Here is a 22,917-nt window from a genome sequence, read left to right as displayed (position 1 = left end):
GACCCAGTTAAGAAAACTCCTAACAGAGAGAACACAGTGGTGGGCTCAGAGCTACATGAGGACCAGGCTATGATGGTCCATTTAAAAGAGATAATAGCTGAGCTGGAAAGACACCCCAAAACAGTAAATGCACTTATACGGGAGGACAGGAATGCTTCAGATCAAGCTGCACAGAATGAGGTGTGCGTGCTATACGGGGCATGGTTGCTGGGCGAGGGCTGCAGCAACCTGGAGGAATTAAAACAAGGTTTAGTCCCCTCCTGGATTAGCAACAAGCACCTCGCAGCCTTCCACCCATTTAGTAATTCGCTGAGCCCGTGTCTGCTCCACCTAGCCTCTGAAGCCTACCCTGTCCCAGTGGATTGTGGACGTTCCAATCACACTATCATGGGGATAGTAGTGAAGATGTCGGTCATAGGTGGAACAGCCCAACCCGCACCGGTATACAGGGTGGAGAACATTGGGATCATTCAAGGGGGTGCACCGTCTGTTTTGCAGAGGTCCCACCTTATGTCATGAAATGGGAGCACGCTATGTGATGTGCCTCAATAAATCCGAGACTCGATGTTAGCGAAACAAAACAAGGCTTTTATTGACTTAGAAGGTAACACACAGAGGAGAATGTATCTTCCATCCAGAGGTCTGCCGTACTGGATGTGCTGCAGGCTGGGCCAGCTTACATAGGAGCCAGGTATGGGCGGAGCCCTACACACAGTACAATACAATGGAAATGAAACTGAAACCAACCACAGTCACAGGCAGGGAAATACTGATGAGTGATGAATGGAATATTTCATCACATTCACCCCTTCTATAGATTTAGTCTGTTCGGGGGTTTGATAGTCCTCTGCGACCGACGTGGCTGTTGTGGTGCCGCGGGTGTCGGCTGGGTGTCCCCGGTGGCCTCCTGGGTCTCTGCCGGGGGTGCCGCCAGGGTTGTTGAAGGGGCAGTTGGTGGGGGTACCGTTGGTCGATGTTCTTCCGGGGGTGATGAAAGAGTAGTGGGTGGGTAAGAGTTGCTGTGGTCGTTGTTGCTGCTGTTGTCGTGGTTGTTGTCATTACCGGCTGGGGTGACGTCTTTTATGGACACAGTGTCCTCCCTTCCGTCGGCGTGCCGGACATACGCGTATTGGGGGTTGGCGTGGAGTAGGTGCACTGACTCCATGAGAGGGTCCGTCTTGTGGCCCCTCACATGCCTTCGCATGAATACCGGACCTGGGGTGGAGAGCCATGACGGCATGGATACGCCTGAGGTGGATTTCCGGGGAAAGACAAACATTCGCTCGTGAGGCGTGGCATTAGTGGCAGTACACAATAGCGACCGTATCGAATGGAGCACATCTGGGAGGACTTCCTGCCAGCGGGAGATAGGGAGGCCTTTGGTCCTTAGAGCTAGAGTGACTGCTTTCCATACTGTCCCGTTCTCTCGCTCCACTTGACCGTTACCCCGGGGGTTGTAGCTGGTGGTATGGCTCGTGGCGATCCCCCTGGACAGCATGTACTGGCGTAGCTCTTCACTCATGAAGGACGCCCCCCCTATCCGTATGGATGTAGCTCGGCATACCGAACAGGCAGAACAGGCTGTTGAGGCATTTAATGACCGTGGCGCTGGTCATGTCTGGGCAGGGGAAGGCGAATGGGAAACGAGAGTATTCGTCCACAATGTTCAGGAAGTAAACATTGCGGTCGACGGACGGGAGGGGGCCCTTGAAATCTAAGCTGAGCCGCTCAAAGGGCCGTGTAGCTTTGATTAAGTGGGCTCTATCTGGGCAGTAGAACCGAGGCTTGCACTCAGCGCAAGTGCGACAGTTCCTGGTCAGGGACCGAACTTCCTCAATCGAGTAGGGTAAGTTGCGGGACTTTATGAAGTGGAACAGCCGCGTGACCCCTGGGTGGCAGAGGTCATTGTGGAGGGTCTGTAGCCGATCCCCGGTGGCGCTGGCACACATCCCTCGTGAGAGGGCGTCGGGGGATTCGTTAAGGGCCCCTGGCCGGTAAATGATGTCATAATCGAAGGTGGAGAGCTCGATCCGCCACCTAAGAATCTTATCATTTTTAATCTTCCCCCTCTGTTTATTATTGAACATAAACGCTACCGACCGCTGGTCGGTAAGTAGGGTGAAGCGTTTGCCGGCTAGGTAGTGGCGCCAGTGGCGCACTGCCTCCACGATGGCTTGGGCCTCCTTTTCTATGGAGGAGTGTCTGATCTCGGGCCCTTGGAGGGTCCTCGAGAAGAAAGCTACGGGCCGCCCCGCCTGGTTGAGGGTGGCCGCCAAGGCAAAGTCAGACGCATCACTTTCCACTTGAAAGGGAGTGTTCTCGTCCACTGCCTGTAGCGTGGCCCGCTCAATATCCTGCTTAATGCTTTTGAAGGCGGCATGGGCCTCAGCAGAGAGCGGAAAAGAGGATGCTTTCAAGACGGGGCGGGCTTTGTCGGAGTAGTTGGGGACCCATTGGGAATAATAAGAAAATGACCCCAGGCACCTTTTCAGGGCTTTGGGAGTGTTGGGCAGGGGCAGCTCCCGTAGGGGGCGCAATCGGTCGGGGTCTGGTCCGATTTCCCCATTCTCCACCACGCTGCCTAGTATGCAGAGGCGTGTGGTGTTGTAAACGCACTTGTCCTCGTTGTAGGTGAGGTTGAGTTTTTGTGCGGTTTTCAGGAACCTCTCGAGGTTCGAGTCGTGATCCTGCTGGTTGTGACCGCAGATGGTGACATTGTCGAGGTAGGGGAAGGTTGCCTGCAAGTGGTGGTCATCGACCATGCGGTCCATCTCCCTCTGGAAGACCGAGACCCCATTCGTCACCCCAAAGGGGACTCTGAGGAATTGGTAGAGGTGTCCGTTCGCCTCGAAGGCGGTGTACGGGCGATCCTCTGGTCTGATAGGGAGCTGGTGGTACGCTGACTTGAGGTCGATGGTGGAGAACACCCGGTATTGGGCGATTTGGTTCACCATTTCTGATATGCGGGGTAGCGGGTAGGCATCTAGTTGGGTGTACCTGTTGATCGTTTGGCTATAGTCGATCACCATCCGTTTCTTCTCGCTACCCCTTACCACCACCACTTGGGCACGCCACGGGCTATTGCTGCGTTCAATAATGTGCTCTTTCAGGAGCCTGTCTACCTCGGTCGTGATAAACCGCCTGTCCTCCCAGCTGTACCTCCTGCTTTTGGTCGCTATTGGCCGGCAGTTAGGGGTAAGGTTCACGAATAGCGAAGGCGGCTTTACCTTCAGGGTAGCCAGACCGCACACTGTGAGGGGCGGCTGGGACCCACCGTAATTGAGCGTGATGCTTTGGTGGTAGCACTGGAAATCCAGGCCCAAGATCACGCTCGCACATAGATTCTTCATGATTAATACTTTAAAATTATCGTATACAGTTCCGTTAATGGACAATTGTACCGTGCAGTAACCCATAATGGTCGATGTCTGGGTTTTATCAGCCATAGAGATGGTACCCTGAGTAGGGACCACCTTTAGGGAGAGTTGTTGTACCAGTTCAGGGTGGATAAAACTCTCCGTGCTTCCACTGTCAATTAAACATTTAACCCTGCACCCGTTTACCTCGATGTCCACCATTGATTTGGATAGCGGGTGCGGCCTGGTCTGGTCCACTGTGACCGATGCCACTGTAGGGCCCTGATCGAGACAAGATGGCGTCCACGCTGTCTGCTCACAAGATGGCGGACCCCACGAGGTCGGGCAAGATGGCATCCAAGATGGCCGCTCCCACGGCGCACACGCGGCGGTGGCGGGTTTTCCGGCGGGGTTCCCTCTGCACACCTTCCCGAAGTGCCCCTTCTTACCGCACTTAAAGCAGGTGGTGCCTTTTGCCGGGCACAGGTTTCTGGTGTGCTTCGGCTGCCCGCAGAAGTAGCAGTTGGGTCCCCAACGCGTCGCGGCTGTCGTAGGGCTTCTGGGGGGAGAGCGGGGCCCCGACGGTGTCGGGCTGCCGGGCGGGGAAGGTGCCTTCCAAGATGGCGGCGCCCTTGGTGCACACGTGGCGGCGTGGACGGCGCGGGCTGAAGAGTAGGCGTCCGAGTTTCTCTGGGCCACATTCAGGGATCGTGCTGTGTCCGCAGCCTGTTTCAGGTCCAATCCCGTTTTTTCCAGCAGTCTCTGCCGGATGTAAGTGGAGCTGAGGCCTGTGATAAAGGCATCGCGAACAAGCTCGTCAGTGTACACTGCGGCTTTTACATCTTGGCACTTGCAGTCTTTGCCAAGCGTTTTCAGGGTGCCTAGGAACTCCTCCACCGATTCCCCAGGTCGCTGTGCGCGAGTAGCGAGCAGATGCCTAGCATACACCTCATTCGTAGGCTGCTGGTAATGCGCCTTTAAGATGTCGCAGGCGGCCGGGTACGTGTCGGCGTCTTGGATGAGGGGGTAAACCCGGTGGCTTACCCAATTCCGCAGAATTCCGAGTTTCATACTCGCAGCGTCCGTAGCGTCTTTGACGGCTGCGGAATTGTCCAGGAAGAATTCCATACACATAAACCAGTGTCCGAAGCGTGCCGATGCGTCCGAAGCATGCTGGTCCAAATCCAAACGTTCGGGTTTCAAGAGTTGATCCATTGTGTTGAAAATTAAGTCAATAAAATTGATGTGCCTCAATAAATCCGAGACTCGATGTTAGCGAAACAAAACAAGGCTTTTATTGACTTAGAAGGTAACACACAGAGGAGAATGTATCTTCCATCCAGAGGTCTGCCGTACTGGATGTGCTGCAGGCTGGGCCAGCTTACATAGGAGCCAGGTATGGGCGGAGCCCTACACACAGTACAATACAATGGAAATGAAACTGAAACCAACCACAGTCACAGGCAGGGAAATACTGATGAGTGATGAATGGAATATTTCATCACACTATGATAGGTACAGACCTCTCCGGGTGCTGGAGCCGGGGAGCACACATAATACTGTGTCCCCAGCACTTGAATGCCTATTCGAGACCACAGTTCGAGTTTAAAGCTGCTGGCGCACAACCTGTGAACTGTACCATGGAGGTAATGGCACAAGGTCATGTTTCCCCACAGGTAGCATTCATAGGGGGTGGGACATATTGTGTCACCACAAGTGCGCCCCACTACCAGCATGGACAGTACATCTGGTGTCCGGTGAGTGACAGCAGTTTTTGTTTTAAACCCGAGGCAGAAGTTTAAGTGGCCCAGGAATGGATTGTAACCATCCCTGAACCCTCAACTGTTCACCTCACTGTCAGGGAAAACATCACCAACCTGCAAAGTTATGTGACACATTTTGGCTATGAGATTCCCCCTCTACCAGAACATCTTACCGCCCTATTAAAAGCAGTGGTCATCTCACAGAAACATTTCTATACATTAGAGCAGAAGACAGTCGAGATAGGGGCCAAAATCTTGGATATTGTGGTTCCACCCTGGTGGGACATTTTTGAAAATATAGAGGTCCCCTCTTGGATTAGGCTGGCTTCACACACTTTAGTGGTTTGTCAGCTGGGCATAGTTTTCTACTTGTTGTGTACAAAGTGCAAAGGAAGGGACCAGATGCTCCGCTCTCAACATGAGGGAGCATGGGACAAAAATAAAGTTTATGACCAGGTATAAAACCAACCTTGACCGTTATTAAAAATAAAGTTTGATGAGTGTGTGTCAATTTATTTTTCCTATGTTTATGTGATTTTTCCAAGTGGTGCAGGGGTGTTGGACCCCCTCCGTGCTTGGATGTGAATGTAATAAACGTTTTTACCTTGTGTATTTTGGTAAACACTACACCTAAAGGGAATGGGAGAGAGTGTTTTGTTTTGGGTATTAGTTAAATAAAACAGGGGAAGGTTGGCTCCCGAGGATCAGAAAATTTTGCTCACATCTGCATGATACTATAGTGCTATAAAGTATCACAGGGGGTGTGTAAGGCTCGCAAAATTACACAATTTCCCCCAAAGTAAGAAAGAAGAGATATTGGACTGTTTGAAGGAAATATTGGGCCAAAGGGATTTAAAAATCAAAACCCCAGGAAGATTTGGCTGGTTTAAAAGGCATGTTCAGGCATGTGAGAAACTGTGACAAAGGAAGGTGGGATAGGCCATCTGGGAATGTCCTGGGCCACCTCAACCTTTACATAAAGACAATAAAACCTGTTCCCGCCAAAACTCGCAGAGTCACCAAAGTACATGAATAAAACAGTACATGCCCACAGCAAAACAAAAGAAAGAACATGGCCCAGCAGGAAACAACAATCAAACAGCAGTTCAATACCAATCAGAGAGATTTCCAAAACGTTTTACATTTTAAACTGGTTTCAAGTCAATCCCGAAACCAGTTAAAGGCCAATTAAGAATAGATGGACCATCCCCAAAGCTCGTTAAAGTTAGATGGGCCATCCCCGAAGCTCGTTAAAGTTTTAAAACATATTGGCCCAGAAATTCGGGTCGGGGGCTTCCCGCGGGTGTAAGCCCCCGACCTGCACTTACCTTGCGTGCCAGCAGTTGAGCTGTGGGCCCACGTGGAATTCCGCTCCGGGCCTGGCCCAGCTGCCGGTACGCTGTGCTTGCGTGTCCCAGGGGCGTAGTTAGTGCGATGCGTCCCCTGGGATCACGTGAGCCATGGGCAGCCAATCGGAGGAGGGAAAAGCCCATTCATAAGATTGACAGGTAGACCTGTCAAAACTTATAAATACTACGGGCCCAAAATAGCAGTAAACCTTCAAATAATTTTTTTTTTAAATCACACTTTTTAAATAAACTATCAATTACATTAAATAATTATTTTAAACTATAATTTAAATTGTTGAAAAAAATAATTTTATATTATAACGGGGCAAAAAATAAACTTACCTTGCTTTAAAGTATTTAAAAATAATAAACCTGTGGAAAAAATGTTTTCATTTTAATTAATTGACCACTTACCTTGCAAAAAGCAGGCCTTACGCCTGCTTTTTAAATGTGTAAATCCTGCAGGCTTACCCTCCCGGGAAAACCTGTAAAAATAACCTAAGTTCAAAGTGCACGCGCAGCCTCCCCTGCGCGTGCATTCGACCTCTGAACCTCTTTGTTCAGAGGATCGGAAGTGCCGGTTTCCCGCGCATGCGCAGTGCATGCGGGAAACCGGCAATTCCATTCGGCCTACGGGTGAGTACCCCATGCGTACTCACCCGGGGAGAGCCAAATTTCTGGGCCATTAAAAATAACGAGCCCGCCAAAACTCAACAAAGAAACCAGAGATTTGGCGGTCAGATAAGCCAGGCCTCAAACCAGTATAATTGAGGTATGCTTGTTCAGTGAAACAGTCGGCAAGATCGGAGAAGGAGTTCAGTACAGTTCGAGTAAGATCGAGTAAGTTCAGTACAGGAGAGAAAAGTACGGTTCAGAAAAAGATATCATCATTACCGTTCTTAGTCGGAGAATCGGAGACTTGAAGAAAGAAGAAGAAAAAGAAAGTCGCGGCAACCAAAGGCGTCAAGGAACCAACAACTACCAATATTACCACCAACCAGATAATATTGGGCCACCGCGACCAACAAGAAACCAACCGCTGAAAGTTCAAAAATCAAAAACTTGTTTCCACTCTACAGGCTAGTCTGACTTACCCCTGGGAAAGATTTTGACACAAAAGACCCCAAAAACTTTACCTAACTAAAGAAATTTGTCTACTCACATGATTCATCCAACTACGCAGCTAACCGAATCAGCGGACAAACCCAAACTGAAGACCCAACGCAGGTGCAGTCTTCTACCACGTCCGGGGTACGGCAGGCCCCAACTGCCACAACTAAGGAGAACCCCGAAATCGCGAAACTCTACAATCTGTCAAGAGAGTCGTTTTGGTGAGCATTTCCTGGTCCTCTGGATTTCTACCTAGCTAGGATAGTGGGGTTGGGAGGGTAAGGGATTTTTGTATATTGTAATTCTCCCTCGCATATTCCGAGTGTTCCCCACCCTTTTAGAGTATAAGATTTTATTGTATTGTATATTTTCCTGTCTCAAAATAAAGATCTAAATCCTTTTGACCAACCCAGGTGTCTGTTGCACTTTCATTACGACTCCGAAATAAGTCCAAAGTCTAGAACCAAAGGAGTGGGAGTGATTCAAACTGCTCAAGGGAGTCAGAGGTGAAGCTGCCAACACACACCACCCCTTACAAGGTTTAGAGAGCCCCCAGGGATTTTTAAAAATTCGTTCCTGGGATGTGGGCGTCACTGGCAAGGCCGGCATTCATTGCCATCCCTAATTGCCCACGAGAAGGTGGTGGTGAGCCACCTTCCTGGCAACTGCGTGGGTCGCTGGGCCATTTCAGAGGACAGTTAAAAGTCAACCACATTGGCTGTGGGTCTGGAGTCACATGTCGGCCAGACTGGGTAAGGGCGGTAGATTTCCTTCCCTAAAGGACATCAGTGAACCAGGTGGGTTTTTATGACAATCCGGTAGTTTCATGGTCACCATAACTGACACTAGCGTTTTATTCCAGATTTATTTAACTAATTGAATTTAAACTGCCCAGCTGCTAGTGGTGGGGTTTGAACTCCTACGTCTCAGGATCATTAGTCCAGATCTAATCTAGTAACAGAACCACTATGCTGTCGTACCCCTAAGCTGCTGCTGGGGTTTACCCTGGTAAGACTGCATAGATTCCCAGAGCTACTTCTTGCTGCTCCTCACAGACCACCTGTTGGGGCAATGGTTTTCAGGAGGAGAGTGAGAAGAATCCCAGAACCAGTCACAGATCTATCCCTCCAGGTTCCATTAATGAGTTAGTAGATATCTCGGGGGATTGTGGAGCTGGAGGAGGTTCCAGAGATAGGGAGGGGCGAGGCCATGGAGGGATTTGAACACAAGGATGAGAATTTTTAAATTGAGGCGCTGTCAGACCGGGAGCCAGTGTGGGTCAGCGAGCTCAGGGAGCCCTTCCATTGCATGCCCTAGGGGCTCTGAAACATGAAGGAGAACTCCTTGGACACTCATCTTCTGCAACACGAGCTTTTCCTTCCACTGCATCTTAAAGAGAGTCTCTTTCCTCAGAAAGTGGTTAGAGTGTGGAACTCGCTACCACAGGGAGTGGTTGAGGTGAATAGCAGAGATACAGTTAAGGGGCAGCTACAGAACCACATGAGGGAGAGAGGAATAGAAGGATGTGTTGACGGGGTGAGCTGAAGAGGGGTGGGAGGAGGCTGGTGTGGAGCATAAACACCGGCACGGACCTCTCGGGCTGAGTGGCCTGGTTCTGTGCTGTAAATACTCTGTAATTCAATGTAAAGGAAAAAAGGAAAAAGACCAAAATGTTCTTCAGCCCTTCTCTGCAAGGGTGGCTTTAATAGAGCATCCACCAGGACTTGTGCTGTTCCCAAATGAACACTTCATGTTCTCGTACTAAATGTCTCCATGTGATTCTTTTCATGCGGGCATTAAGTCAATTAAAGTAAATGGCGTTAAAAAGCGTCCAGAGGGATTTAGTGCAAGTGTGTCAGTAGCTGATATTGGAATCCTGGCACTCAGAACTGAGATCCCAGCGAGTGAAGCAACAGCCTAGAAATGATTGTTGTTGATGTTAGTGGGTGAATGCGCAATGCGTTGGAGCGATGTTCCTCAGTCTGTTATTATAATCCAGGCGTTAACTATTTACTTTAAATAGGCTCATGACTCCCGCTGAACTAGCAAAATTAAAGAACGTCGTACAAACACATTCAGCATTCGATCACCGATAATCAATAATCACTTCGAGGCTAATGTAAGAAAAGGATCCCAACCGAGAGAGTGAAAACTGGTTTGGAAATAGAGGGCAAGTTGTGAGAGACAGTGTCAGGGTGGGGAGGAGCCGGTCAAGCTGAGTGAGAGCACATTAAAGGGACGGGCTGGCATGGCATGAGGTGAGGCCAACATGAGGTGTGATCATCATATCTCAAGGGATAAAATCCTCAGGTCAAGGTGATTCAAAATAATCTTAAATTAGGAACAATTCATCATAGGTCTGGTATAAGGGCAAAATAATATCAACACCAACGTGTATTTATATAGCGCCTTTAACGTAGTAAAACGTCCCAAGGCGTAAATCAGACAAAATTTGACACCGAGCCACATAAGGAGATATTAGGGCAGGTGACCAAAAGCTTGGTCAAACAGGGAGGTTTTAAACAACAACTTAAAGGTGGAGAGAGAGGCGGAGAGGTTTAGGGAGGGAATTCCAGAACTTAGGGCCCAGGCAGCAGAAGACACGGCCGCCAATGGTGGAGCAAAGGAAGAGGCCAGAATTTTGAGCAACACAAAGATCTCAGAGGGTTGTAGGGTTGGTTACAGAGATAGGGAGAGGAGGAATAGAGGGTTATGCTGATAGGGTTAGATGAGGAAAGACGGGAGGAGGTTCGAGTGGAGCATAAATGCCGGCATGGGCTGGTTGGGCCGAATGGCCTTTATCTGTGCCGTATACCCTATGTAAACAGAAGCAGAGGAGAAAGATCAGCACTGTTGATGCTTGTCTGTTTTACCCTGTTGTCATCCAGAGTCCTGAAGATCTGCTCGGCATATTCGGAGGACTTTGGACCCGCAGTCCCATCACAAAAGTGTCGCCTGAACTCATGAAGGGTGATCAGCCCACTTGGACATTCCTTGATGAATTTTCTGTAATAAAATAATACTTTTAACTTAAAAAACAGTGTACTTTGCAATATTCATCTGTGGCTCAGGGAGTAACACTTTAGTCTCTGAGTCAGAAGGTCATGGGTTCGCATCCCACTCCATGAGACTTGGGCACAACTCTAGGCGGAGACTCCAGTGCAGTACTGAGGGAGCGCCGCACTGTCGGCGGTGCCGTCTTTTGGATGAGACGCTAAACCGAGGCCGCATCTGCTCTCTCGGGTGCATGTAAAAGATCCCGCTGCCACTATTTCAAAGAAGAGCAGGGGAGTTCTCCCCGGTGTCCTGGCCCAACATTCATTCCTCAACCAGCACCTAAAACAGATTATCAGGTCATTTATCTCATTGCGCTTTGTGGGATCTTGCTGTGCGCAAATTGGCTGCTGCGTTACCTAAATTACAACAGTGACCACACTTCAAAAGTACGTTGGGACGACCCAAGGTGGTGAAAGGCGCTGCGTCACTGCAAGTCTTTCTTTCGTTCTCTTCACATATCAGAGTGCAGAAATATATCCCGAGTGAATAAGAGAAAGTTTGACTCCCAATGTATTTCATTCCTTCAAGTCTGTGGTTCACAACACACCCGCTAATTAGTGAGTTCTGAGAATTTCTGTTGATTAACAAAACGCAAGAGCGTGATGCAAAATGCAAAAAAATCCAATAAAAACAGAATCCATTGAACCAATTTCAGAAGTTAATCAACCGGCCACCGACAGAATGGCTGCGATCGTCTTACGGAGAGTCCATTGCTTTGTAAATGCACTGAGTGACCGCTGACCGTCTGTGTCACTGGCCTTGCGCTACTGCGCTCCTGGTGATTGGTTCTCAGCCTTGGCGCTGATGCCTCCGACTCCTGACCTGTGGGTCTCGGCGAGAGCGGTGCCCACGCCGGGGCAGCCGTGGCCGGATTGGCTGAAGCCGAGGGCCAGGATGATCCACCTTAGTGCGGGCTTTAGCTTCATTTGGTGATTTTAATTTTTTTAATTCTTCCTCGGGATGTGGGTGTCACCCCGGGTCCAAATGTTACACGGCTGAACCAATCCAAACTCAGATCCATCACGTAAAGAAAGAAAGAACTTGCCTAATCGATGAGGTGGAATTAAATCGTGAATTGGACAAGGAGTTGCTCCAGAGTGAGGCCGGAGAGTAGGAAAATTTGGTGTTACTGACAAGCTGAGAATATTGGAAGATTATTTTTGTAAATAAAAACCATTGTAGTTTGAGGGACATTTCATCAAATTCTGTAAGAAAGCAAGAACTTGCATTTCTATAGCGCCTTTCACCACCCCAGGATGTCCCAAAGCTCTTCACAGCCAATGAAGTACTTTTGAAGTGTTGTAATGTAGGAAATGTGGCAGCCAATTTGCGCACAGTAAGCTCCCACAAACAACAATGTGATAATGACCAGATCATCTGTCTTTAAATGATGTTGATTGAGGGATAAATATTGGCCAGGACACCGGGGAGGACACCGGGGAGAACTCCCCCTGCTCTTCATCAAAATAGTGCCACAGGATCCTTTACATCCACCTGAGAGGGCAGACAGGGCCTCGATTTAATGTTTCATCTGAAAGACGGCATCTTCGACAGTGCAGCGCTCCGGAGGGGCAGTACCGAGGGAGCGCTGCACTGTCGGAGGGGCGGTACTGAGGGAGTGCTGCACTGTCGGAGGGGCAGTACTGAGGGAGTGCTGCACTGTCGGAGGGATGGTACTGAGGGAGTGCTGCACTGTCGGAGGGGCAGTACTGAGGGAGTGCTGCACTGTCGGAGGGGCAGTACAGAGGGAGCGCTACACTCTCGGAGGGGCAGTACTAAGGGAGTGCTGCCCTGATGGAATGGCAGTATTGAGGGAGCGCTGCACTGATGGAGGGGCAGTACTGAGGGAGCGCTGCACTGTCGGAGGGGCAGTACAGAGGGAGTGCTACACTGTCGGAGGGGCAGTACTGAGGGAGTGCTGCACTGTCGGAGGGTCAGTACTGAGGGAGTGCTACACTGTCAGAGGGGCAGTACTGAGGGAGTGCTGCACTGTCGGAGGGTCAGTCTTGAGAGGGTGCTACACTGTCGGAGGGGCAGTACTGAGGGAGTGCTGCACTGTCGGAGGGGCAGTACAGAGGGAGCGCTGCCCTGACGGAGGGGCAGTACTGAGGGAGTGCTGCCCTGACGGAGGGGCAGTACTGAGGGAGTGCTGCACTGTCGGAAGGTCAGTACTGAGGGAGTGCTACACTGTCAGAGGAGCAGTACTGAGGGAGTGCTGCACTGTCGGAGGGTCAGTACTGAGGGAGTGCTGCCCTGATGGAGGGGCAGTACTGAGGGAGTGCTGCACTGTCGGAGGGGCGGTACTGAGGGAGTGCTGCACTGTCGGAGGGGCAGTACTGAGGGAGTGCTGCACTGTCGGAGGGGCAGTACTAAGGGAGTGCTACACTGTTGGAGGGGCAGTACTGAGGGAGTGCTGCCCTGTCGGAGGGGCAGTACTGAGGGAGTGCTGCACTGTCGGAGGGGCAGTACTAAGGGAGTGCTACACTGTTGGAGGGGCAGTACTGAGGGAGCGCTGCCCTGACGGAGGGGCAGTACTGAGGGAGTGCTGCACTGTCGGAGCGGCAGTACTGAGGGAGTGCTACACTGTCAGAGGGGCAGTACTGAGTGAGTGCTGCACTGTCGGAGGCACCATCTTTCAAGTGAGACGTTAAACCGAGGCTTCATCTGGCCTCTCAGGCAGACGTAAAAGACCCCACACCCACTATTTCGAAGAGCAGGGGCGTTTTCCCCGGTGTCCTGGCCAATGTTTATCGCTCAACAATCACTAAAACAGATTATCTGGTCATTATCACATTGCTGTTTGTGGGAGCTTGCTGTACGCAAATTCTCTTGCCACGTTTCCCACATTACAACAGTGACTACACTTCAAAAAGTACTTCATTGGCAGTGAAGCGCTTTGGGACATCTGGTGGTTGTGAAAGGCGCTATAGAAATGCAAGTCTTTCTTTCTTTCTTTCTTTCTTTCATTGCGTGACGCTTTGTGTCCTGACCACTGTATTTTGGAATGCACCACATTGTGTTGTGAGGCTGTAGATGTTGTTTGTAGCTTTGCTCAAAAACTGCAACAAAAAAACTGCAGCTGGTCATCTGAAAGCAGAACAGAAAGTGCTGGTCTAGGCAACCTGTGTTAATAGTTCGAATGGCCTGAAATATTAACTCATTTTTTATCTCCACAGTTGAGTATCAGTCCATTTCCAGCACTTGCAGTTGCTGTTTACCAACTTGAAGTTACCCTGGAGTTTATGAAAATGAAGTGTTTTTTTTAAATTATCAAATCTGCGAAAATACTGCAGCCTTGTGATAAAGCACCACAACACTGAGATACTGTAAGCACTTTTATCGGAAGCAATTATTCATGCAGAATTCCTCTGTGCTGTAGCTTCTTATTCCACTGTTTCCTGTACAGTTACGAGTCTGCTCTAATTTCCCACTATTTACTAAAAACAATAAAGACTTGCATTTCTCCAGCGCCTTTCACAATCTCAGGACGTCCCAAAGCGCTTTACAGCCAATGAAGTACTTTTTGAAGTGTAGTCACTGTTGTAATGTAGGAAACGCGGCAGCCAATTATGCAGACAGCAAGCTCCCACAAACAGCAATGTGATAATGACCAGATAATCTGTTTTAGTGATGTTTGTTGAGGGATAAATATTGGCCCAGGACACCGGGGAGAACTCCCCTGCTCTTCGAAATAGTGCCCACAGGATCTTTTACATTCACCAGAGAGAGCAGACAGGACCTCAGTTTAACATCTCATCTGAAAGACAGCACCTCCGACAGTGCAGCACTCCCTCAGTACTGAGTGTCAGCCTAGATTTTTGTGCTTAAGTGTCCTGGAGTGGGACTTGAACCCACAACCTACTGCCTCAGAGGTGGGAGAGTGCTACCCACTGAGCCTCGGCTGACACTTACAGCAAATGCTTTCAGCCTCTTGTCCCAAGGGATTCAGCTATGATATATCACCTAGAAAATAACTACATGGTACACAAGCAAGTACAGTTTGCTAATGGAATCATAAGAAAGATTACCTGTACCACACGTGAAGTTCCATGACATAGGTGTCCTTCCTCCTTGGAGGAAGTATTGCAGTCTGGCCCATGGTTCATGTGCAGTGATGCTTCAGATTGCGATGTGACCTGTAATGCGCCTTTTCTTTATATACACAAGGGAAGATTAACTGGAATGATGTTGGGTGCACTTCGAGAATTAACCTTAAAGAACATAATCTTCCGCGAGCCTCACAAAGACGATTACTTTATAATTAATGGAGTTTAATTAACAAACTGACTCTGATCATTTGTTCCCGGGATGCAGCCCTCGCTGGCAAGGCCGGTGTTGATTGCCCATCCCTTGTTGCCCTGAGAAGGTGGTGGTGGGCCTTCTTCTTGAACTGCTGTTAAGCCACTTCAGAGGGCATTGAAAGTCAACCACATTCTGGGACTGCACTCGCGTGTAGACCCAGACCGAGTAAAGACAGTAAGTGCCCTTCCCTGAAGGACATCTGTGAACCAGTTGGGTTTTTACAGAGATCCATGCCCTTGATAACCATTTTTCCAAATCTAAGACATAAATTACCAGATTTATTAGAGGGATTTGAATTGTTTGCCTACTACCTTAACCACGACACAGCCTAAACCACATAACTGTGAGCAATGAATGTTTAACACTGAAGGCATAACTAGGGCAAAAATCTAAATCAGTGATATCCTTCTGCAAATAGGAATATCGAAACATAGGAACAGCAGGAGGCCCTTCAGCCCCTCCAGCCTGCTCTGCCATTCAATCAGATCCTGGCTGATCAGCACCTCAACTCCATTTACCCTGCTTTGCTCCGTATCCCTGATACCCTTACCCAACAAAAATCTCTCGATCTCAGCCTTGAAAATGTCAATTGAACCCCAGCAGCCACAGCCCTTTGGGGGAGAGTTTCCGATTTCCACTATCCTTTGTGTGAAGAAGTGCTTTCTGGTTTCACTCCTTAACGGCCTAGCTCTAATTTTAAGATTATGTCCCCCTTGGTCATAGAAGCATAGAATCATAGAAATTTATGGCACAGGAGGAGGCCATTCAGCCCATCGTGCCTGTGCCGGCCGAGGAAGAGCCTAATCCCACTTTCCAGCTCTAGGTCCGTAGCTCTGTAGGTGTGAAGGAATAAGCAATATAACCTATTCAGAAAAATACACCATTCTATGAAAGCATTCTGGCCTTCTTAAAACATGACAAACTGGGTCTGGAAATCTAGAAACCTAACCATGAAAAAGCTGTGATAGCATTCTGGCTATTGCGATAAGATAAGTTGTTGACATTGAATCAATAACCTTATTGAAACAGAAGGTTAAAGGCTCCTGAAGTCTGAATCATTGGGAACAAGACAATAGTTACCCGGTACAAGGTGTTCTAATTTACACCTCGTAAAGGAGCACATAAAAGCAACAAACATCTGCCGTCATAAAAATGATAGCAAGTAAAGCACACCTGCTGATTACACCGTTTTTTATGATAAGCTTAGCACACCTAGTGGAGAGACATGGTTCTGTAGTGCTACCAGCTGAGGTGACTAAGAATTGTAGGGGTCAGCAAAAATGACTAGAGATAATTAGCTTACATCAGCAGAAAACCTTAAAGGAAATACTACTGGAAAAGGGTATAAATATTGAACACTCAAATGGGATAATAGACTTGCTTAAAGGGGCAAAGCAATTCTCGGCTTCAGGGCTAGCTCTGTAAGTCTACAACTATTTGTACCTCGGGGATCAAGGTACTGTATTTGATTTTGGTGGATATCCTGAATAAACTTTAAGAACTGTACAACTGTAGCGAAGTTAAGATTTGAGAGTAGGTTCTCTGCTAATAGAATAGTAAAGCATTCTCTTTTTGGAACTGTTAATGTTGCGATTGACTCACCAACTGTAAATTATATGTCGGTTCTTTAATAAATCTATATATTTTTAGAATTGTCTCACATAATACTTTTGTATTAAACTTGCAAACTCAATCTCTGTATGCTCTTTGGTGAGGAGTTGCAGAATTCTGGGGGAGTTTTCCGGACCCTCATAATATCCGGAATGTTACAGTCTAGCTAAACTTATTAAAAGTGCTATCTGAAGGACAGTAACATTCTCGGGTTGTTCCTTTCCTTTAGGGAGAGATAGTCGGGGCCTTTAGACCCAATTAACCGTCTTTAGGATTCGGCTACCTCAAACTTTAGTTGAAAGTGAACGTCTGAGGAATACGCCTGATCTGGGGTAGCCCTAAAGGGGCTAGGACTAGTAATTATCCTTTCATAGGTTACGGCACTTCAAGTGAATATCCAAGTACTTTTTAAATGTGATGAGGGTCTCTGCCTCTACCACCCTTTCAGGCAGTGAGTTCCAGACCCCCACCACCCTCTGGGTGAAAAGAGTTCTCCTCAACTCCCCTCTAATCCTTCTACCAAATACTTTAAATCTCTGCCCCCTGGTCATTGACCTCTCTACTAAGGGAAATAGGTCCTTCCTATCCACTCTATCTGGGCCCCTCGAAATTTTATACACCTCAATTAAGTCTCCCCTCAGCCTCCTCTGTTCCAAAGAAAACAACCCCAGCCTATCCAATCTTTCCTCATAGCTAAAATTCTCCAGTCCCGGCAACATCCTCGTAAATCTCCTCTGCACCCCCTCTAGTGGAATCACTCTTGTCATAGAAGGATATGCTGATAGGGTGAGATGAAGGGGGGTGGGAGGAGGCTCGTGTGGAGCATAAACACCGGCATGGACCAGACAGGCCGAATGGCCTGTTTCTGTCCTAACAAGAACATAAGAACATAAGAAATAAGAAATAGGAGCAGGAGTCGGTCATTTGGCCCCTCGAGCCTGCTCCGCCATTCAATAAGATCATGGCTGATCTGATCTTGGCCTCAATTCCACTTTCCTGCCCGCTCCCCACAACCCTCGACGACTCTGTAGCTCAAATATCTGCCTATCATCGCCTTGAAAATATTCAATGATTCCACCTCCACAGCTCTCCGGGGTGGAGAATTCCAAAGATTCACGACCCTCAGAGAAGAAATTCCTCCTCATCTCCGTTTTAAATGGGCGACCCCTTATTCTGAAACTATGCCCCCTAGTTCTAGATTCCCCCACGAGGGGAAACATCCTCTCAGCATCTACCCTGTCAAGTCCCTCAGATTCTTATATGTTTCAATAAGATCACCTCTCATTCTTCTAAACTCCAATGAGTATCGGCCCAACCTGCTCAACCTTTCCTCATAAGACAACCCCTTCATCTCAGGAATCAACCTCGTGAACCTTCTCTGAACTGCCTCCAATGCAAGTATATCCCTCCTTAAATAAAGAGACCAAAACTGTACGCGGTACTCCAGATGTGGTCTCGCCAACACCCTATACAGTTGTAGAAAGACTTCCCGACTTTTATACTCCATCCCCCTTGCAATAAGGGCCAACATTCCATTTGGCTTCATAATTACTTGCTGTACCTCCATGCTAACTTTTTGTGTTTCATGTACGAGGACTCCCAGATCCCTCTGTACTGCAGCATTCTGTAGTCTCTCTCTATTTAAATAATAATTTGCTTTTTTACCCTTCCTACCTAAGTGGATAACCTCACATTTTCCCACATTATACTCCATCTGCTGAATTTTTGCCCACTCATTTAACCTGTCTATACCCCTTTGCAGACTCTGTGTCCTCCTCACAACTTGCTTTCCCACCTATCTTAGTATCATCAGCAAATTTGGCTACAGTACACTCGGTCCCTTCATTCAAATCATTAATATAGATTGTAAATAGTTGAGGCCCCAGCACTGATCCCTGTGGCAACCCACCAGTTACCATTTGCCAACCTGAAAATGACCCATTTATCCCAACTCTCTGTTTTTGGTTAGTTAGCCAATCCTCTATCCATGCTAATATATTACCCCCAACCCCGTGAGCTCTTATCTTGTGCAGTAACCTTTTATGTGGCACTTTATCGAATACCTTTTGGAAATCAAAATACACGACATCTACTGGTTCCCCTTTATCCACCTGCTCGTTACATCCTCAAAGAACTCCAGCAAATTTGTCAAACACGATTTCCCTTTCATAAAAGTTGACTCTGCTTGATTGTATTATGATTTTCTAAATGTCCTGCTATTACTTCCTTAATAATGGATTCCAGCATTTTCCCAATGACAGATGTTGGGCTAACTGGCCTATAGTAAATACTTTGTTGTGAACTCGCCCATTAGAGGAAACAGTTTCTCCGCATCTATCCTAACGAATCCCTTTATCATTTCAAACACTTTGATGGAATCATCCCACATTTCTCCTCAAATGATTAACACATTCTTCCCCAGTTCCTCTCTCTGCTAGTTTAACACAGGCGGTAACCTGAATGGGTTAAAATAATACAAACAGAAATATGAGATGACGCGTTAAACAACCACATGAGCGGATTGCCAGTTGGAATATGAGGCCCTGGAAATTGAATGAACAAATCCAGGGGAGCTCACCGGTGTTATTTACTGAGAATTGCATCGAAATTACCGCACAGAAATGGGCCATTGATGCTCCACTCGAGCCAGCTCCCACTCTATTTACTTCATCTCACCCGATTGCCATTTGCAGTGAGGTTGTCAACACGTCCTAACCACTATGAGCAACAAACAGAGGGGGCTAAAAATCCGGTTGCGTAGCGCCCATCGTTTGGGTGCTACGGGTGCCGAATTGGGCCCAAAATGGCGTCTGAGCAGCGCGCGCAAGCTTCTGGTGCGGGCCGCACCGGACGCCATATTGGTGAGGGCGGCAGGGCGGCTGTTAGGAGCGCGCGCTGGAAGTATGGCTAAGTAGGCAGATCGTGACCTCAATCAGCGCACAACACTGATTTGACGCCAGTGCTGCCATTTTTGTCGTCATCGCTGAAGATAACGCCCTCTCTTAACTTCGCACAGCTGAACATGCCTTCAGTAGCAGGAAGGACCCCCCACCAGCGATATTTAAAGGGATCATCACCAACTTTCAGGTAACTTGCTTTAGATTTCTGCTGGCTCTGTGTAATTTTGTAGAAGTCTTTGATGCTTTCCACAGTTTGGCGAGGTGACAGGGAGTGGTGCTGCTAGTGGAGAAGGCCTTGCTTCTGACTTCGAGGGTTCTGCTCAGACCATTTGCTCCCAGTCGTTGGGTGCTCCAGTTCTCACCCCCCTTGGCCTGCTGCATGACAGGGAGAAGGAGCAGAGGCGGCGAAGAAGAGGACAAGCTGCTCGCAGAGGGAGGAGGAGGAGGGGGAGAAGCTCACTCAGCAGGAGGCCATACCCACCTCGGGTCTTCCGAGAGCAATTCTCTTCCCTCAGCCTGAGCTAAGAGCAGTGTGTGACGCGTCTGCACTTTACGAAGCAGGTGCTGACAGGCTAGCCGCCTCACACCAGGGCAAGGACAGCGCTGCCAGTGGCTGTGAAGGTAATCGTGGCCCTGAATTTCCTCGTGTTGGGATCCTTCCAGGCTGGAACAGGCGATGTCTGTAACATCCCCCAGTTCGCCGTCCACTGCTGCATAATAGAGGTGACAGGCGCTCTTTATTGCCAGGAGAGGGGACTTCATTGTCTTCTCTCTGAACAGCGAGAAGCAGGCGAAGTGTGCATGTGGCCTTCACCATGGTGCAGGGCGCCATCGACTGCACACACGCGGCTTTGCCTCTAAATGCTGAGATGGATCGCAACCGCAAAGGTTTCCACTCGCTGAATGTGCAGTTGGTGTGCGGCTATGCTCAGCGCATCATGATGGTGAATGCCCGGTATCCCGGCCACAGTCACGGTGCTTTTATTCTGCGTCAGTCTTTTAGCCACCGCATCAATCCAGAGGCTGGCTGTTGGGCGACAAGAGCTATCCCTTGACCACCTTGCTCATGACTTCGCTCCGCAACCCAACCACATGTGGCCAGCATGTGGACAACAAGAGCCGTGCTGCCACATGAAACATCACAGAGCAGACCATCGGGGTGCTGAAGTAACGGCTCCGCTGCCTGGGCGGGTCTGGAGGAGCCCCGCCGTACTTACCAGAGCTTGTGTCCCGATCCATGGTGGTCTGCCGTATCCTCCACGACCTGCCCATCATGAAAGCGCAGCTCTTGCCACCAGGGACACAGCCATCAGCTCAGGAGCAGGAGGAGGAAGCGAAGGAGGAGGAGGAAGAAGCGGAGGAGGAGGAAGTGGAAGGAAGGAGGCAACCCAGACAGCCCCTTTCTGGCCTGGATATCCAGAATCAAATCATCCGCTTGTGGTACCAGTGACCACAACTCCAATTCCTCTTTCAACCTTATTCCACACCTTACCTTCCCTCTGTTACTGACCATCACAGTGTCCTCTTGGCCACAATGCTGAAATTAAAGACACCACAAACCAAACTTTCCAATCCAACTTTAGACATCTATCCATCTAATATTATATCAAAAATCAACTAATCACCCTTGTGCATTCCCTTAGTGCCTGTCTTGTGCGTGCCTTTGCCTATCCTAGCGCTCCTATGAAGTGCAACCCCAGTGGCTGCAGCATGGCTGGTGAAAGGCTGCTGACTTTCTGTGGGGGAGACTGCAGATGGCCTTGCAGGACGACCGTGAGGAGCTCTGGGCCTAGTAGGCCCAGCTTCGGACTGCACCACTTCGGCATGGGCACAGCAGTCTGGGCTGGCTGGCTGACAGGCAACAGCAAGGGCACTGGTGGAGTGGCAGTGGTGGGAGGACAAATGCTGTCACCCTGAGAGCGCACAGCAGGTTCGGCCTCCACGGATCCATGGCCACTCCCCCGGGGCAGCGCCTCAGCAATCCTAGTAATCTGATGGAGTACAGACTGCTGGACTGCTGTGACACCCTGCAAGCCCCTTTCAACAGTGGTAAACCCAGCCATGATGGCAGCATGTGCTTGCGTGGCAGCTAGCTGAGCTTCCACTGCAGCACTCAGACGTTGGGCAGCTTCTGCTTGTGCTGCAATGGAAGCTGAGACTTCGGACAGCAGACCCTCTATGATTGTTGGGTCCACAAGTGCGTTAATGGATCTGCCCAGCTCTTCCACGCTGGAGAGGATGGGCTCCAAGCTCTGCCCAAAGCTCTGTGCAAGGCTGGAGCTGGACTCCTTGACATTGTATTCAAGCTTTCTGGCAGACCTGCCAATGCACCAAGCATTTCATTGTGCATACCCATCAGCGTTCTGCTGTAGGCCGCCCCATTGAATTCCCCATCTGAATCCTGTGCAGCAGAACTCATGTGTGACCTCACCCTCCGGGGAGCTGGCACCTGCGCTACCCTTTACCCCCCACCCCCACCCCCACCCTGGCTGCAGCCCACTCATGCCCGGTGTCTCACCACATGCAGATCCCATGACTAACCTATCCTCTAAAGTACACGGAGTGTCAGTATCTGAGCTGGTGGCTGGGAGCGTGAAATCGAGTGACGGTGTTTCTTCTTCTTCTTCACTCTCCTCGCCCTCTTCTTGTTGAACCACGGGCTGGGCAGCCTGGATTTCTTGGGTCTCTGAAATGAGAAATGCACAAGGGTAGGGCTGTGGTGAGGGGAGGGGGGGAAACCAAGAGGTGCACGCTTACACCATGCGCAGCTTGTAAGTCAGAAGAGATTGTGGGATGAGGAGGAAGTGGGATGTGAGAAGAAGGATTATGTATGAGGATACCAGCATCTTGTATTCTTTCAGCCCCGCCGCTGGCCAAGGGCTCAGCCATGTCCCTGCCAAGAATGGCCAGCACTGTCTCCTCCAAGGGGTTGAGGTCATGCAGGCGAGCCTGTCCCCTGCCGGTTAAGTTCTGCTGGTGCATTCAGGCAAACTTAATGGGCAGCAATTCACAGGGGCAGGAAACAGGCCCCTGGCATTCATGCCCAAATGCCCAACATTCCCTCTCCTCACACAACACCCTGCTCCGGATAGCACCTAGTTGTAAAAGGTTATCCCTGCATTCATTTGGCCCCAGGACCTGTACTTGAATCCTACAGTCAAGGTGCGGCTGAAATAATGCTCTGGATTACTTAAGGGAGAAGGAGATCACTATCTCAGGCCGCGGACGATTCAGATGGGATTGGATTTTGCGACTGGAGTTGTTTTCAGTCCAGGTCTTTCCTGGATACCGTGGAATCGCACATTGCTGGGAAAATCAAATTCTGAGAAAATCGTCAGAAAAAGGAAGCATTTTATTTTTGAAATTGAAAAGAGAAAGCTTGCATCTGTTCAGATAGTCAAGTGAGCTGACAGTCAGCTTATAGGATCAGACCAGAGTATCGTGAAGTGTGTCGTCAGCTTAATTCAGA

At 49.2% G+C, this 22,917-nt stretch overlaps 1 protein-coding gene across 1 annotated transcript in view; it reads right to left on the bottom strand.

The window, feature by feature from the left end:
* Positions 1-14,734, bottom strand: part of LOC147106467 (guanylyl cyclase inhibitory protein) — a 28,158-nt gene extending 13,424 nt beyond the window's left edge. The window contains exons 1-2 of the mRNA XM_086009763.1: positions 14,664-14,734; positions 10,452-10,584 (exon numbers count right to left, since the gene is read on the bottom strand). Coding sequence (XP_085865889.1) covers positions 10,452-10,584; positions 14,664-14,734 — 204 coding nt within the window. The remainder of the gene's footprint in view (positions 1-10,451; positions 10,585-14,663) is intronic.
* Positions 14,735-22,917: the final 8,183 nt, after the last annotated feature.

Source organism: Somniosus microcephalus, chromosome 16 (genome assembly GCF_052327205.1).
Source record: "Somniosus microcephalus isolate GS21.2 chromosome 16, FLI_Smic_1.0, whole genome shotgun sequence".
In the NCBI taxonomy this organism is placed as follows: domain Eukaryota; kingdom Metazoa; phylum Chordata; class Chondrichthyes; order Squaliformes; family Somniosidae; genus Somniosus; species Somniosus microcephalus.
The sequence above is the reverse complement of the archived record's forward strand: the minus strand, read 5'-3'. Positions and strand labels throughout refer to the sequence as shown.